Genomic DNA, 14573 nt, shown 5'->3' on the forward strand with positions numbered 1-14573 from the left:
GTGTTCCCAGGTCAGCTGAGAGAGACAGTCCCTCACCTGGAATACGTCCCACTGAGGGCGTCCCAAGTGATGCCGGAGCCAACTGGCTCCTCTCGATGTGGAGGAGCAGCATCTTTACTTTACCTGTGTTTTTAGTCATGACCCTCAAAAAAGGCCACATGAAATAAGATTTCCTAGCAGAAAAGGTATTAATCCGACACTTACTCAGGCTTCTGGCCGTTCAGAGCATGCTTTTATTTTGGGGGAGTGAAACAGATGGTAAAAAACATGATATCAGGGTTTTAAAGAGGTCCAAGGAGAAAGCCCACGACTGACACATTTCAAGGGCAACGATGAAGCATTCACATTGCTGAAGTGACAGTAAAACCATCTACAGAAGAAACTAATTATGGAAACTAACGTCTACGTGGTAAAGTACCTGAAGTCTGAATCAGTTAAACTGAGACGGAAAAAAAACCTCTCTAGGTTGTTTATTTCTAAGTTACTTTTTGTTTTGATTACACTGGTCCTTGAGTGACGCGAATAAAGAACATTGAGAGAGCAAGGATGGAAGTCCAGGGGAACCCACCCACACAAACAGTTAAAGAGAGCTGTTACTGTAAACAGTTTGTTATTTATTGTTCATATTTCAGGATTCCTCTGTTAGACGCCATCATACTTCAGTACTTTAATGACGCTACACAATAAAACGATTTGAGTAGATGTGGCCTGTGATGTTTTTTCTTTATGTTCACATTAATGAATAATTACACTTGGATAGATGTATTACTTCTATAATTCATCATTGCGTGTCCTGAAATGCATATACTGTAACGTACAGTCGCCATGAAACATTCCTTGTGTGTACTTAGAGGTCCTGAAACCCATTCACTATGTGAGGATTTTTGGCATTAGTAGGAAATAAAACCTCTTTGCCACAAAACAAACAATTTGCCCATGTAATTAAATAAAAGAACATAATTTATTTTATGAAAAAACTAAAAGATCTATTTCTGAGATCCATTCTAAGTGTCAGTCAGTCATTACACAAACTTAAAGGTTGCAGGTTTGTGCTACCAATGAATGAGGGTGTTTAAATACATAAGACAAATTAACAACACAAACTATTTTTCTTTGAAGTCATGCAACACACCAAATGTTCCTCAACAAATAATCTAGACTTCAATACTTAATTCTATATTGGAAGGAACAGTAATGAGTCACTGAAGATGGAACCTTTTCCCCTTTTGGCTTTAAATGGTCTGAAAACTGTGTTTACACTCAAGACATCTATTGAATAAGTCCAGTATTAAGAAACATCTTGTTGTTCATTTTGTCGTTATAGCACTTTGCCTCTGATGAGCAGGACATTACAACAAATATTAGTATCTGCAGGACACTTACAAACATTTACAGCTCAGGTCCAGGAGTTGAGTGTCCGACCTGCTCAGACGCAAAGTTACAGATAAAACCAAGACAAAAGTGTCTCTTAAGGATCAGGTTTGGACTTCCACTTGACGTGCACTCAGGTATCAGCTCTACACTGTCTGTGATAACACAGAACTGCTGCCGATTTCAGCCCTTTGCTTGTGAAACAGCGCTCCCTTGTGTCTAACCCCGAATCACATCTCATCTCCAGCTGCTGTGGGTTACAACACCATGAGCTCAAGCAAAACCACTGTCACCACACTGTACTTGTACATGGAGTGCAAATATAGTCACACCTATTGGGAAATGTTTGAATTTCCCACTTCCCACTCCCTCCCCTCTTAGTGTTTTCCAACCTGGCTCATGGTTTTCCACCGACACTGCTGGCAGATGTGGAGTTTTTGTTGCGGCTCAGCCAGGATGACAGGAGGTTCCGAGGCCTCAGCGGTCTTGCCGGAGTCTGTGCTAGACGGACCATGCGTGGCGAGCGCCACACTTTAATGGTAGAGTCATCGCTAGCAGAGAGCAGCAGCTCTTGATCAGCAGGGCTAAATGCTACTGAGTTCACTACGTCGTCATGGGCCAGACGTGCAAGACAGATGTTGTAGTGCCTGTCCCAGATGTAGCCGTGCTTGTCCTCTGCTCCACTACACAGAAGATGTGGAGGAAAAGGTAAATAAAACCAACAGAATGGATTATTCCAACATTGCTGTCTAAATGTTTGTCTTTCTTTAAAAATGGGATTAATATTAAATCTCATTAAAGGTCACAAGCAGAAAAATAACGAAAAACAAAACAGAACAAAATCATACTCATGTATCTGTGAGGTTTGAACTGAAGGTACATAAAAAATGCTAATACAACATTTTTAAAAATTTTCTCTTTATACACAATTTATAAATGCTGGGTTCTCACACCTCAGATTGTTTTGATCTTGTTGAAAATATAAATTTCTGCTCAACTTCTGTTTACACTGTAAAATCTCACTTCCCCAAACTCATTTTCACAAATTAACAGTGGAGGTTTATGTGTGAACGCTGCATCTGTCAGATACAGCAACATACTGTATTTTTGCAGAAGCACATGCTCTGTAACTCACCTGGCAACAAAGTCCCTGCTGACGTCTAGAAAGATAAAAAAACACTCATCGTTGGGCGTGAAGGCTCTGTGAGCACGAAGACTCCTCCTTTCCTCCCTCAGATTCTTCAGGTCGATGACATGCAGGTCTATCTCCTCAGCAATGGGAGGTGGAGACATGGGGTCAGAGATCACGCATCCGGCCGGCCAAGCTCGGCTGTTCACATACAGGTACCTGATCAATGAGAAAAGAACAAGTCAGAACTAGTACCAAGACATCTAGGACAGTATCGAGCATTAGTTCCTACATATATGTTCAGAATATATAATGAACACATCATCTGATTCAAATATTATATGCTTAAAATGACATGTACAGATGAATATTCCAACTGATATGCAAGAACTGATAACCAGTTATTAAGGCTTTAGACAAACTGTCACAAAAAGTTATCTAACATAAACTTGTAACATATAATATAAAAACTTCATAAAGGAAAGAGATTTGTGTTTGTGATCTAAGATTAAATGAATCATGTCTAGCAAAACAAGGCTCAGATGATTCATTTAATCAAGTCACTTGGATAAAGTGAAAAAGAAAAATGTTAGAGCTTAGATTTGCAGTGGACAACAGACAACTTTCCCATAAAAGGAGAGGATTTAGTTCTGCAGCTAAGCCGAGCTAAATCCACTCCGAAGGCGAGTGCCCAGAACAGCTGTGACCTTTAGATGTACTGTATCTCCCACCAAAACTATAAAAATATGACTCAGAAGCAGTTGTGTGGGAAAACAGGAATAATGTTCACAACATGTGACTATGATTCCTAAGATCGATGTAGGACAGATTAACAGGTTTTTAAAATGAACTAAATACTGATATGGTACCTGTGGTCTGGAGAAAGGCCCATACCAATGATGTGTCCATGGATATCAATTACATGATCCAAGGAATCGAAAAACTCATCTGAACTTCGCTCTTCACCAAGGACTGGGCCACTAGTTGTCATCTGATCAGGCTTGATTCGTTTAATCCCTGGAATTTAGAAGCAAATACCACATGAGAGGAGATGTGTGCAGTGTATATTTCTTTCAAAAACGTGAGCTTGGGAAAAAGTTGTACCAATCTGGTGAGGGGAGTACGTAAGGCTGCCAGTGGTGAAGAGTAAATAAGTCTTATCTTCTTGCTCTCCGCTCTCAATTAGGTTGGAATCCGGTGCTTTTGTATGGGCTCTGCCCATCATCTGAGCCACATGGGTTTCAATCTCCAGCTCTCTGGATCCAACATTTTTACAACTCTAACAGTAAGATAAAAAAATGACAAATCAAAGCAAAATGAAAAACAATAGCTACTGAATAAAACAGTCAATAGTAGTGTTACACCTAAAGAAATATCACCCGCATAACATGGTCGAGACCAGAGATGGTGGCTTGGGGGATGCGGGCAGTGGAACGACCATGATGTCTTGCTTCTCTATGATACTCATCGTCTTCCTCCTCCTCCTCGTCCTCGTCTTCTTCACTGCCAGAGGTACCCAGGTCAAAAAAGAGCGGCTGGTGCTTCTGCTGATCTTTCTGCCTGCGAGCCTGAGACTGAGCCTCATAGTCCAGCAACAAGTCTGGGTTGTCATGACGACGGCAATGGGCAACCATGACGGTACGAATAGTGCTGGCATTAATGTTCTGAATCTTGAAAAGGCGTTTCACCACATTGACATTCTCCGATTCAATATCCTGTTAGATGAAATCAAAGAAAATGTGAGTAAAGAGCTTGTAAGATTTTTTTATAATTTAATATGTTTCTGATCAAAGTTTTGAACTGTACTAGATGAATATCCAGTTTTAGACTATGCAAAAGTTCAATTATTGCATTCCACAAGTGGCCATTACAACCTTACATGAAATAAATAAGTTAACTTAAGTATGTTAATGTTGATTTACAGCGTAGAAAAGGTAAACTTGAGTATAATAACATAAGACAAAGAGCTACAAAACTCTACACTTGGTTTACTGACATAAGTCTTACCTGAAAAGCTTTATTAAGCCAGAGCACAGAACAGGACGTCATGTTGCCTATCCAGTGCAGGTTCCCAGAGATCAGATGGGTCTCATTCAGCCAGCAGCCAAACACATCATATGGTTTATTCCTCACGCGGGACAGAAGTGTGTAATTATCTGTGATGATGAATATGAAGAGGAAAGAAATGGATAGCAGCAGCTCAGGTAAGATATAAACAGCTCTGTACTGGAACTGTTGTTTTCTAACTGTTCACTTTCTGCCTAGTCTCCACTGTGTAACCAAGATAGAGTATACTATAACAAACAATTGTAATACTGAAAGCAACCGACCAAACAAACTGACAGATTTAGACTATACTTTCTATTTTGTTAAAACTCAAAGTATTTATGACATAATTAATATTTCATTGCCAGTACAAGAATTTCTAATCAGCTGAATGTACCCGATAGTTCCTACATTTATATAAACCAACATGAATCTTATACTATCATCTATCTATACAGAATAATGTCAAACCATGTCAACTGCATTTATATCTCTCACAATGATGACAGATTTATTAGTGGGAGAAAAATTATAACATTAGAATAAATAATATAAAGAAATGGGGACATATGACAGTTGGACACTTTTTATTTTTGTTCCTACCGAGACTGATCACAGCAATTTCTCCAGAAGAGGAGTGATGTGGGCCCAGGTAAACACCAGATACGAGAAGCAGACTGTCATCAGCATTAAACTGGGAGAACTGGGTGTAACCCCAATTGAACTGTCGCATGCTGGAACTGTGCACCAGTGAGATGTTACCATCAGATCGTTCTGTGTCCCACAGCTGCACACAAGAAAAAAGGTTTGAAATAAAGAAGGTCAATGTTAAGATGAATGACAACTGCTTCTGATCGCGCATCAACACCTGGGACAATAAACTAATATCAGAACTGCTGAACTAATCAGGCTCACAAAATGCACCATCAGGGCTGTCCTTAGATGCATTCCATGTAAAATGAAAGTCAAGCAAACTAAATACCTGATGTGTAAATTAGAACTGAAATTTTTAAATCACACTTGTAAAAACAAGTAGCACCCTGCTAAAATAAATATTAAACTGCAAGATTAGATTTTGAGTAAAAGTTTAATACTGACCTTGACAGTACAGTCTTTAGAGCAGGATGAGAACCGATGGCCCCTGTGAGAGAAAGCCAAGTGGAGGACTTGGTCGCTGTGTTCTCTTAGTGTCTGAACCTCCACACAAGGGATGCAGTCAAACAGACGCCTGAACTCTCTGTACCATGACACAGCCGCTGCAAATAAGTAAGAGTAAGTTACTAAAAGCTGCAGCTGGCCTTCAAAAAAAGTTTGAAAAAAAAACACATGTTTCTAATTGACTCACGCGTGAAAGATATGGATAAAATGATTTACCTGGGTGTCGGGGTACGCAGCGCGGGATGCGGTAGTAGTTGTAGAACAGCGCTCTCCAGAGGAACTCATCTCTGGAGACAGCCAGCCACTGTTTACAGGTCAGACCAGCTCTCAGCACAGCATCATGAGGCAGACGAAGGAAGATCTCCAACACCAGGCTGTCCGGTAAAACTTGGTCGCACTCCATCCTAACATCCTGTGGAACACATGCACACACAGAAATGCTAAATTATTTAACCTGCTTCTTCTGATTAAATGCAGCAATCTGTGATACAATTAATCATTTGCCTGTAATAACTAATAACCCAACACACAATGAAAATATAATATATTAAATTTACTGTGAAACATAAAAACTAACAAGCAAGCAAATAATTATGGTAAAAGCTGGATTTTGAGAATGTTTGGCATTTTGCTTTAAGACAGATGAAGTAATTAAGTAATGAATTAATAACAACTGGATAATTATTTGTTTAACCATGTCAGCTCCACATTAGATACTAAACTTTATGTGTATGTGTGTATCTTCAGTGATTATTAAACAGTAATCTAAATATTACTATAAATGTAATATTGAGATACATTGATAAATAAATATTGATAAAAACGATACTCAGAGTTCTGTTTTGTATTTATATTTTTCTGGATGTGAAGCCCTAAAGAATTTCAAACACTGTGTGCTACAATAGACAGTCAACAGCCAGTGCAATAATATTGCCAACCCAATCATTGTGCTTCTGGGCATGTCATTGCATCCAGTCACTACATTTCGAATAACGGCTGTGGGTTAATTTTTCTCTGTTACCACAGAAAAAGACTTCTGCTGGAGCAGAGCGCGACATTACCTCCGACACAAAACAGTCGTAATAATAAAGAAATCAGTGCTCATGTATTTAGCAGGACCCTTATTTAATGCATGCATCTTATGTCTTTTGTCTCTTATATGTGATGAAACAAATCGTCGTGTGAAGATGACCTAAAATGGAAATTTGTCTAGCTGAGCATTAAACTCCAAACAAGTTGACGTTTAACTTATAGCAAACTGTCTAGCTTCCCTACTAAATAACAAAATAGTAAGAAGACAGATGTCTGGTTGTAAAACGCTGTAATATTTGCACTAATAACAATCAACAAATGCCTATATTTAGAGGAACACTAGCCAAAGATGTGCTGTGAAGCTAACGTTAACTAGCCAGCTAGCTGTTAGCTGACGTTTGCTGCCAACTTCGAACTACGTTATACAGCAGTTAACTTAACGACAAATCGTTTCCTTTATAAATGAATGTGCTCGTTGCATGAGTGAACTGTTGTGGTTAAGTAAAAAGTTGCTGACATAAACTGTAACCCACCTGGTGGATCAAAGTATGAGGGAGAGAAAATCACACGGCTAGCTAAGGCTAGCCTAAGGAGTATGACAACAATCCTCCTTGAGCAGCGGCGAGTCGACAAGACTCGATTAACAGATGACAGACTCATTCCAGCTGCAGCAAGACAAACTCAATCAATTACAGATGAACAAATAAGTAAATCAATACGATCTTATTTTTTGATTCGACCTTTAGGTTTGTCAATGGGGGATTATTATTTTTAAATTAAATAAAAATCTCTAACGTATCCCTCCTCAAAGTGACGTAAGACCTACTGTATGAATAACTAAAATATTCTGTCACACACTATTATGCAAATTGGGCACAAATTTCAATTCAGGCAAATATATTTGTATTGTTTTATATGTAACGTTTTATACTGTAATATATTTAACTGAGTGTAGGTTTCAGTTCAATAACAACCTGCTGAGTGTCATGCATTATTCAAGCCTGTGAAAAATGTTGTCATTGTCCTCCTCGCTTCACAGACTAGAGCTGGTCTTCAAGACTAATACATAAAGGTGCTAAATTAACTGAAGTAATGCTGTGACTACTGTTCTCTGGTGAGTATTTCAACTTTATCATATATTTGGCGACTGTACTGTACAGTATTGCAGACAGACTTTTTTAAGTTGTTGTTTACTGAAAAATTACATAGTTTGTTAATATGTTACCTTTATCTTGATGGCGTGTTAATGAAAAAATATACAACTAAACAAAAAAAATGTTTGTAAATAGGCTTGTTTGTAAAACAGGGAGTGTTAAACCTGATAGGGGTGGGATGAGGTTACCTGTCACAGCTTTGTCTTCAGCAGACTAGACGTGACGGTAGAGTGACTAATAGTACAGACAGACAAAAGAAAGATGAAAATGTCAGTTTTGTCCTGTTTTTCCAGTACTGAGCAATGCAGCTAACTGGATAGTTTCCTGCTGTGGCTGCTCAGACAAGAGCCAGACAGCAACAGGATGACAATACCTGTATAAAGGTGCACCCAAGGCTGTTAAATTATACCAAATGTTTATCTAAGTAGGTTTGGAGGCTCAGCTGTTTTCTTTTCCTTCTTTTGCAGATGAGAAAGTGTGGACAGTCTCTAGTGATGGAACATCACCCAGTCCCAGTCCTCTTAACTTCACTGACTAGAATGGACACAAGATTCCCACACGGGTCCACCTGCTCACTTTATCTATACATCTAGTTGATGTCTCAGCTCTGCAGTTGTTACAATGATGACTTATCTGAAAACTCCTTAATAGAAGCTAGATAAAGTCTGAAAACTGACAAGTGCAGCAATGGCACCCCTTACACGTTAATTGTGAATCCAGTTATTTAAATAAATAAAATGTTTGGGATTGTTTGATGTAAAACGTGCAATAAACCTGCTTTTGCAGGAGACTTGTTTTCTGCGTGTTTGGCGCCATCTTGTGGATAAAAGTGTCCAACTGTGTGACTCAGTATAGATCATTAACTTAAATTTTTCATAATCTGCAAATTTGCTGTGCGAGAACTGAATTGACTGAATTGTCTTTCGTCCATCTGATAAATCGATCAATTATCAAGTGTAGGAGATGCAGGCAGCTGAGAGTGTAGTAGAACAAGGCAGCAGGCTCTGGGCATCTTGTCCAGTCTTCTGCAGAATAATGAAAACATAAGCCACAGGTTAAAAGAGACAGTTGTGTTGTTTGACCTTAAAAAACTATCAGTTACTTCAAACAGGGGTTCTGGCCCCTAGGGGCTGTGTTTTCCTCTCAAAAAACACTTGCAACAAAAAAGTACTTTCAGTAAAGACCTGCTTTTGTCAGCAGAACCTTTTTAGAATTCACAAAGCCTCATGACAGAACTGTGGCGAATAGAGATAGTTTTAATATCACATTATTAACTAATAACCTTGTTGACATTACATTTCCTACATTTTTTCGTTTACCCACAAATACCTAAGATTATATATTTGTTTTTATTTTTGTGAGTATTAGAATCCCAAAAAACGCCTGTTGCTTGCCTCAGACCAGGCTTTTCTTACTCTTAATACAAACGAACACAAACTGATGAAATTCACTGTATTGGAGCATATCATTTATTTAGAATAGAAGAAAACACAAATATATTTACATTCACATGTACAGTAGCGTACAATACAATTTTACAATGACACCATTTTCCAAAGTCTTAAAGGTTAAAGTGACAGGTTCTGTTTACATTATGGAGCGATGGGTCTTCGTTTCTACTGACTAAAATCTCTGAGTGCGAGCTCAAACGATCTTTAGGAGATATAATGTAAAATGTAAAACATGTTGAAAACATTTGACTCGTCTCACATTTGATCAAGTGACATTTGACACGTTTTAGTTACCAAAATGACCCAGTCTTGTAACATAGGTGTTTTTTTAAAGTTCCAAAATACAAACATTAAAACATCGCTCTGCAATTTAAATAAGGCAACACATTTGAATGTCTTTGTGAAATGCTTTAACACCACGTCTGTTTCCACCCTGAGGAGTGTCCTCCTCCGGGAGCTCCGCTCTCACGAAAGTGCAACGTTGTTCCTCCCGACTGTCCCGCCGTGTTTGCGTCATCATAGCACCATGGTGGGGATGTGGTGCACGAGGGGCATCGGGTGCTGGTGCGCTATGGCGCTAATCTGCGGCGGGGGGGGCGACACCTGGGGGGCCGCGTCGGCGCCGGCCGCCACCGGCTTGTGCCGCGCGCTCTTCTGGTGCGCTCTCAGGCCGGCGAGCTGCGAGTAGGCGCTCTGGCACACGTGGCACTTGTAGGGCCGCTCGCCGGTGTGCAGGCGCACGTGGTTGCGCAGCGTGGACGACTGGCTGAAGCGGCGGTTGCAGAAGCGGCACACGAACGGCTTGTCCAGCGTGTGGATGCGCATGTGCGAGCGCAGGTTGCTGCGGGAGTTGAAGCCGCGGTGGCAGATGACGCAGCGCATGCGGCCGGCGGTGGTGGCCGCGGAGGAGGAGGAGGAGGCGGAGGAGGAGGGCGAGCACGAGGAAGAGCCGTCACAGGAGTGGGACTCATCTGAGGGAGTGGGAAAAGGGGGCAATGTTAGTCAAAGGTTGTCTCGGGTGGAAGCTACTCGACTCAAATGGTGGATTTTTATCACCAAAATATTTGCAGTATTAAAATGCTCATTCACCATTTCTGCTTTTTTTCTGGTGCTCCTCCTCGACTCCAGGAACTCCAGGGATTCCCAGGAATGTGTTGTGGGTGTTCCCATACCAGACAAGAAGCTCCTGGTCTGGAGGAATGGTCTGGAGGAGCAACAAAAGATGGAGAATGTCCGTTAATATCAACATGGGACTTTCGTGCCACCCATCAATCAGCTCGTCTAAATTAGAATCAGTTCAATATTCATTTCTGTCAACAGGTGACGCTGTTCTAAAGGACATTTACTCCCGTATCCGCTAAACTGTTACTTTGTTTTAGTTCCCACCTCCACCGCCTTGTAGAAGATGCTGCTGCCGATCTGCACCACCTCCAGGTTCTGCTCCTGTTCGTTCCTGGCGCACTTGATGTAGGTCATCCAGCTGCGCTGATCCTCCTGACTCGCGTCGATGAAATAACGCACGGTGCCGTCTTCGTTAAACACCTGGGCGCAAATGAGAGACGCAACAAGTTTCAGAACCAGGAAGCAAAGTGGATTTAACGTTTAACAGATCGGTTTAACGTCGAGCATCACAGGCCTCAAATATAGAAGGCTTCAGTAAAACTGTTAAAACTCACCTCCCACATTAGGTTGTTATTCTTGAGCAGGTCCACGTGTTCAGGGGACAAGACTCTCCCAGTGAATGGGCCCATTTCGGTTCCGGCTTTGATCCAGGTCTTTGAGAAGATGCCCAGACCTTCTCCGGGGATGGAGCTCTGGGCGATGATCACCTCGCTGGGCAGCACCAGGCTGGACAGCTTCTGCACCTCTGCGAACAGAAACGCGAGCTTGTGAGTTTTGAGTTGACAACTCTGTCTGCTAGAGATTGATAATTTCACAATAAACTTTAGAAAACCAAGAATAAATGTTGCGGTCACAGTGTGTGAATGTCAGAACGTCGCGTGAAACCGGATTGTGGGAAAAGTCCTGAAAGCAGTATTTGACTGGATCTTATTTTAGTCACGAAATATTAAACTGCACATTATCACCCGTTTAATTCGATTATCTGGCTCAATTGGACGTTTTTGTTGCACAGATAAAACCTCCGCGGAAAGCATTTTCATGCGCATCAGAAAAGGGGGGAAAAAGAAAAATTGCGCTTCTTTAATGTGAAAATCAAAGATTTTTTTCCCCCCTAAGTTTTAAAGCTGTAAAAACCGGCCAAACGGGGGTCCACTATTGCCCAGGGTCCAGCAATTTGTCATGCTCACGATGTGATATTCATTAAAGTTTACTGGAAAAGAAACGGCTAATTCCAAATTCATTATCCTTTTAAGAACTTTGTAGCAATAAATTTGCGCTGAATGAAACGAGGACTTGTTTAAAAGACCCAGGAATTTCTGTAACAAAAAAATGGAAAGGCGATTAGATGGTTGACATGCAATGAATAGCATTAGATTTAGCCTTCACGGTGCATTATGCGGGGAACAGCAAATCTTTTAAGGGGAGAGAAGGAGAAAAGCTCCGGAGCCCCATAGCTGCCAAGAGAGGAAAAGAGACTGTCCGGAGATTGATGAATGCGGGATAAAACCCGGGACGTCTTAAAGAAAGGAAACCTTTCTCTCTCTCTTAAGTGGAAACTTTCCCAGGTCAAGCACAAAGTTAACCAAATGAATTTAATGCTCTGCGTCTTTCAATCAGCGGCAGTTACACGCCTAACAAGGCTCCAAACGCGAGGTCTCGGAGCTTTGAACGGGTTAATGCGTTAAATGGCTCGAAATAAAAGCAGCAGAATAGGGAGAAGCGCAGAAACAAACGAAAAATGTTTGAAAAATATATTATATTTAGAAAAGTTAAGGTTTTTCGGATCATCTCGAATTGTGAGTGAGTGATCACACACTCGCTGCAGACTGGGATTAATTACACTCCAGAATTTCAGCAAAAAAATATGTTAAGAATATTTTCACAAGGCTGAAATAAAATATGCACTCAGCCAAGTGTTCAAAAATGCACAATTTGACACGTTTGCTCAAACGCGCATCTCAACGTACCTCCAGCGAAAGACTGCGCCAGCACCTCGGCGGTGAAGGCGGTCTTGGGGCTGCTGCTCTGCCGCTCCTCCGTCAGGTGTTCGCCCAGCACGTTCCTCCACCTGCCGTACAGGAAGCTGTGCAGGATGTCCGACGTGATCACGTCCGACAGAGCGCGGCTCGGACACTTAAATCCAGACTTGAGGGCCAGAGCGTCGGCGGGAAGCACGGAGCCCATGTTGACTTCTCCTTTTTTTGAAAAAAAAGCAAGGATGGAGAAGGAGGCGGGTTGGTGGAAAGAAAGCCCCCGGGAACGGCGACGGCGACGCGGCTGCTGCGAGTGGAGCGAGGCGGAAAAAAAAGAAAAAGAAGGGAGTAGTGGACGCAGAGCTGCGGCTCAGTCCGTGCCTCTGCTCCAAACCGTGCGTAAAGCTACTGCGTCTGGCTGCGAGGGCCTCTTATATAAGTGGCTGGCGTGACCCCTGGCTAATTACTTATTAATGACACACCCCTCACGGCGAGGACCTGCCTGCTGCAGGCAGCACCCAGCGGAGACGCGCAGGGGAGAGGGAGACGGCGGCCCAAACTTTATTGTCACCAATTATCTGTATTTACGAAACCAGCGCGGCTGAGAGTGCATTTTAGGCTATTCTTAAAATGGAAATAAGCAAATAAACGGATGCGGACAGCTGATGATGAAGCACGAGTTGGTCTTATTTTCTATTTAGGCCCACGCTTGATTTAATATTAGCGCGCGACTGCGAAAAATAACGCAGCAAAGGTAAAAACAGCCGAAGAGAAAGAAAGTTTGTTCAAACGGGCAGAAGTGGGTCATCGAGTCTGGGATCTGCTCGCCCATTTTCTTCTCAGGCATTTCGCATTCATGCGCTGGTGATATTAATTTTTTTTTGTGAGGGCTGAGCGCGGGAATGACGAGAATGGAAACAAGTTCGACGTGGATTTTTTTTTTGTGCGCGTCCCGCAGCTTTGTTCGCATGCAAAAAATGCAAAGCTGTTTTGACGTGGTTCACTTTTTCAAGCCCTTGTTGAGGTAAGCGGTTTAATATTCATTGTTGTTCGGAGCCCCCTTCGCATTGTGGCAACGTTTAGATGAGCATTTACGCTCCTTTCTTCTCTATAGTCACAGTCCTCTGTGTTTTTTCCTCTCTTGCCTATTTTTCGGACTTGATGGACTGGGGCTAAATGGGCAGTTTTCCTTCTTTTCCAGCAGAGAGGACATCTTTATTCCATCCCCGGCTCACAGGTTTCCTATTCAGCTCCCCTCCAAGTAATGTCAGGGCCCTGAAAAGTGCTGCAAATCAATCTTTCATGGTGTTTTGAGGGCAATTTGACATCCATGCACTCGTCTTTTCTCTCCAACAACTACAAGGGGATTGTCCGAAAAAGCTGGGCAAGTGGCGCTCTCTCCCTCTTTCTCCCTCTCTTTTCTCTCTGTGGACGAATATGGACTATGGCGATGTAATGAGAAAGAAGATGTGGCAACTAAATACAATGGCGCAGAGTTTTGTTGAGCAGCAGAGATAGTGAAAAGGCAAGGTGAGTGACAGGGCACGAAAAAAGATTACTGTGAAACAGCTGCTTTTTATGAGCAGGGCCCCTCCTACGTTTGTCTCCTTTTCCCAGATGAAATTTCTCTGCTCTTTCAATGGGATTCTTTCTCATCTAGATTGATTTACATTTATAGCATTCATGGCACAAATCCGAGGTAAATGGCAGGGACAGGGGGGCGGGGCCGCTTCTTTATTAAAGAGGAATTAAATGAATTGAATTGGGGTAACGCATGGATTTGATTTGCTTATTTATGCATTAACCTGTGGCATTATCTGGAGCTGGTAAAGCCGCGGGCATGTCAGCAATAGCAAATCATCCTGCTTAGCTGTTCCATTGTAAAACAATTTAAGCTATTATTCCGTCTATTTAAAGCTTATCAATTTAATGTGGATGATTGACAATTATTGCACAAAGAGGGCAGTAATTGTTTTATTTCAAAGAGGTGGTGGGAAACCTATCAAAGAAAAGCGTTTGTTTGTGGATTAACAGCAGAGTTTACGCTCATCAGGAGAGATAAAAACACTGAAGGACAAAACAGGTTCGATCACGTTAAACTATTTAAGTTTTAATGATCACACAGCGGGATTTTTTA

At 41.6% G+C, this 14573-nt stretch overlaps 2 protein-coding genes and 1 long non-coding RNA gene across 3 annotated transcripts; 1 reads left to right on the forward strand and 2 right to left on the reverse strand.

The window, feature by feature from the left end:
* Window positions 1–593: 593 nt before the first annotated feature.
* fbxw5 (F-box and WD repeat domain containing 5) lies at window positions 594–7402 on the reverse strand. The gene is made up of 10 exons (XM_029168504.3): window positions 7270–7402; window positions 5921–6116; window positions 5645–5802; window positions 5150–5333; window positions 4508–4656; window positions 3880–4215; window positions 3605–3779; window positions 3370–3517; window positions 2507–2719; window positions 594–2054 (listed from the first exon to the last, which is right to left on the reverse strand). The coding sequence occupies exons 2-10, from the start codon at window positions 6105–6107 to the stop codon at window positions 1769–1771; spliced, it is 1836 nt and encodes a 611-aa protein (XP_029024337.1). The 5' UTR covers window positions 6108–6116; window positions 7270–7402; the 3' UTR covers window positions 594–1768.
* Window positions 7326–8651, forward strand: LOC129604911 (uncharacterized). Its single transcript, XR_008696241.1, has 4 exons — window positions 7326–7443; window positions 7776–7850; window positions 8184–8273; window positions 8358–8651. It is a non-coding gene; the product is annotated as an uncharacterized LOC129604911 (long non-coding RNA).
* Window positions 8652–9341: 690 nt separating this feature from the next.
* LOC114867437 (PR domain zinc finger protein 12-like) lies at window positions 9342–12954 on the reverse strand. The gene is made up of 5 exons (XM_029170102.3): window positions 12431–12954; window positions 11018–11208; window positions 10728–10883; window positions 10431–10545; window positions 9342–10312 (listed from the first exon to the last, which is right to left on the reverse strand). Exons 1-5 carry the CDS (start codon window positions 12645–12647, stop codon window positions 9858–9860), a joined length of 1134 nt encoding a protein of 377 aa, XP_029025935.1. The 5' UTR covers window positions 12648–12954; the 3' UTR covers window positions 9342–9857.
* Between the last annotated feature and the right edge of the window lie 1619 nt (window positions 12955–14573).

The sequence above is a fragment of the Betta splendens genome, chromosome 12 (genome assembly GCF_900634795.4).
Source record: "Betta splendens chromosome 12, fBetSpl5.4, whole genome shotgun sequence".
NCBI lineage: Eukaryota > Metazoa > Chordata > Actinopteri > Anabantiformes > Osphronemidae > Betta > Betta splendens.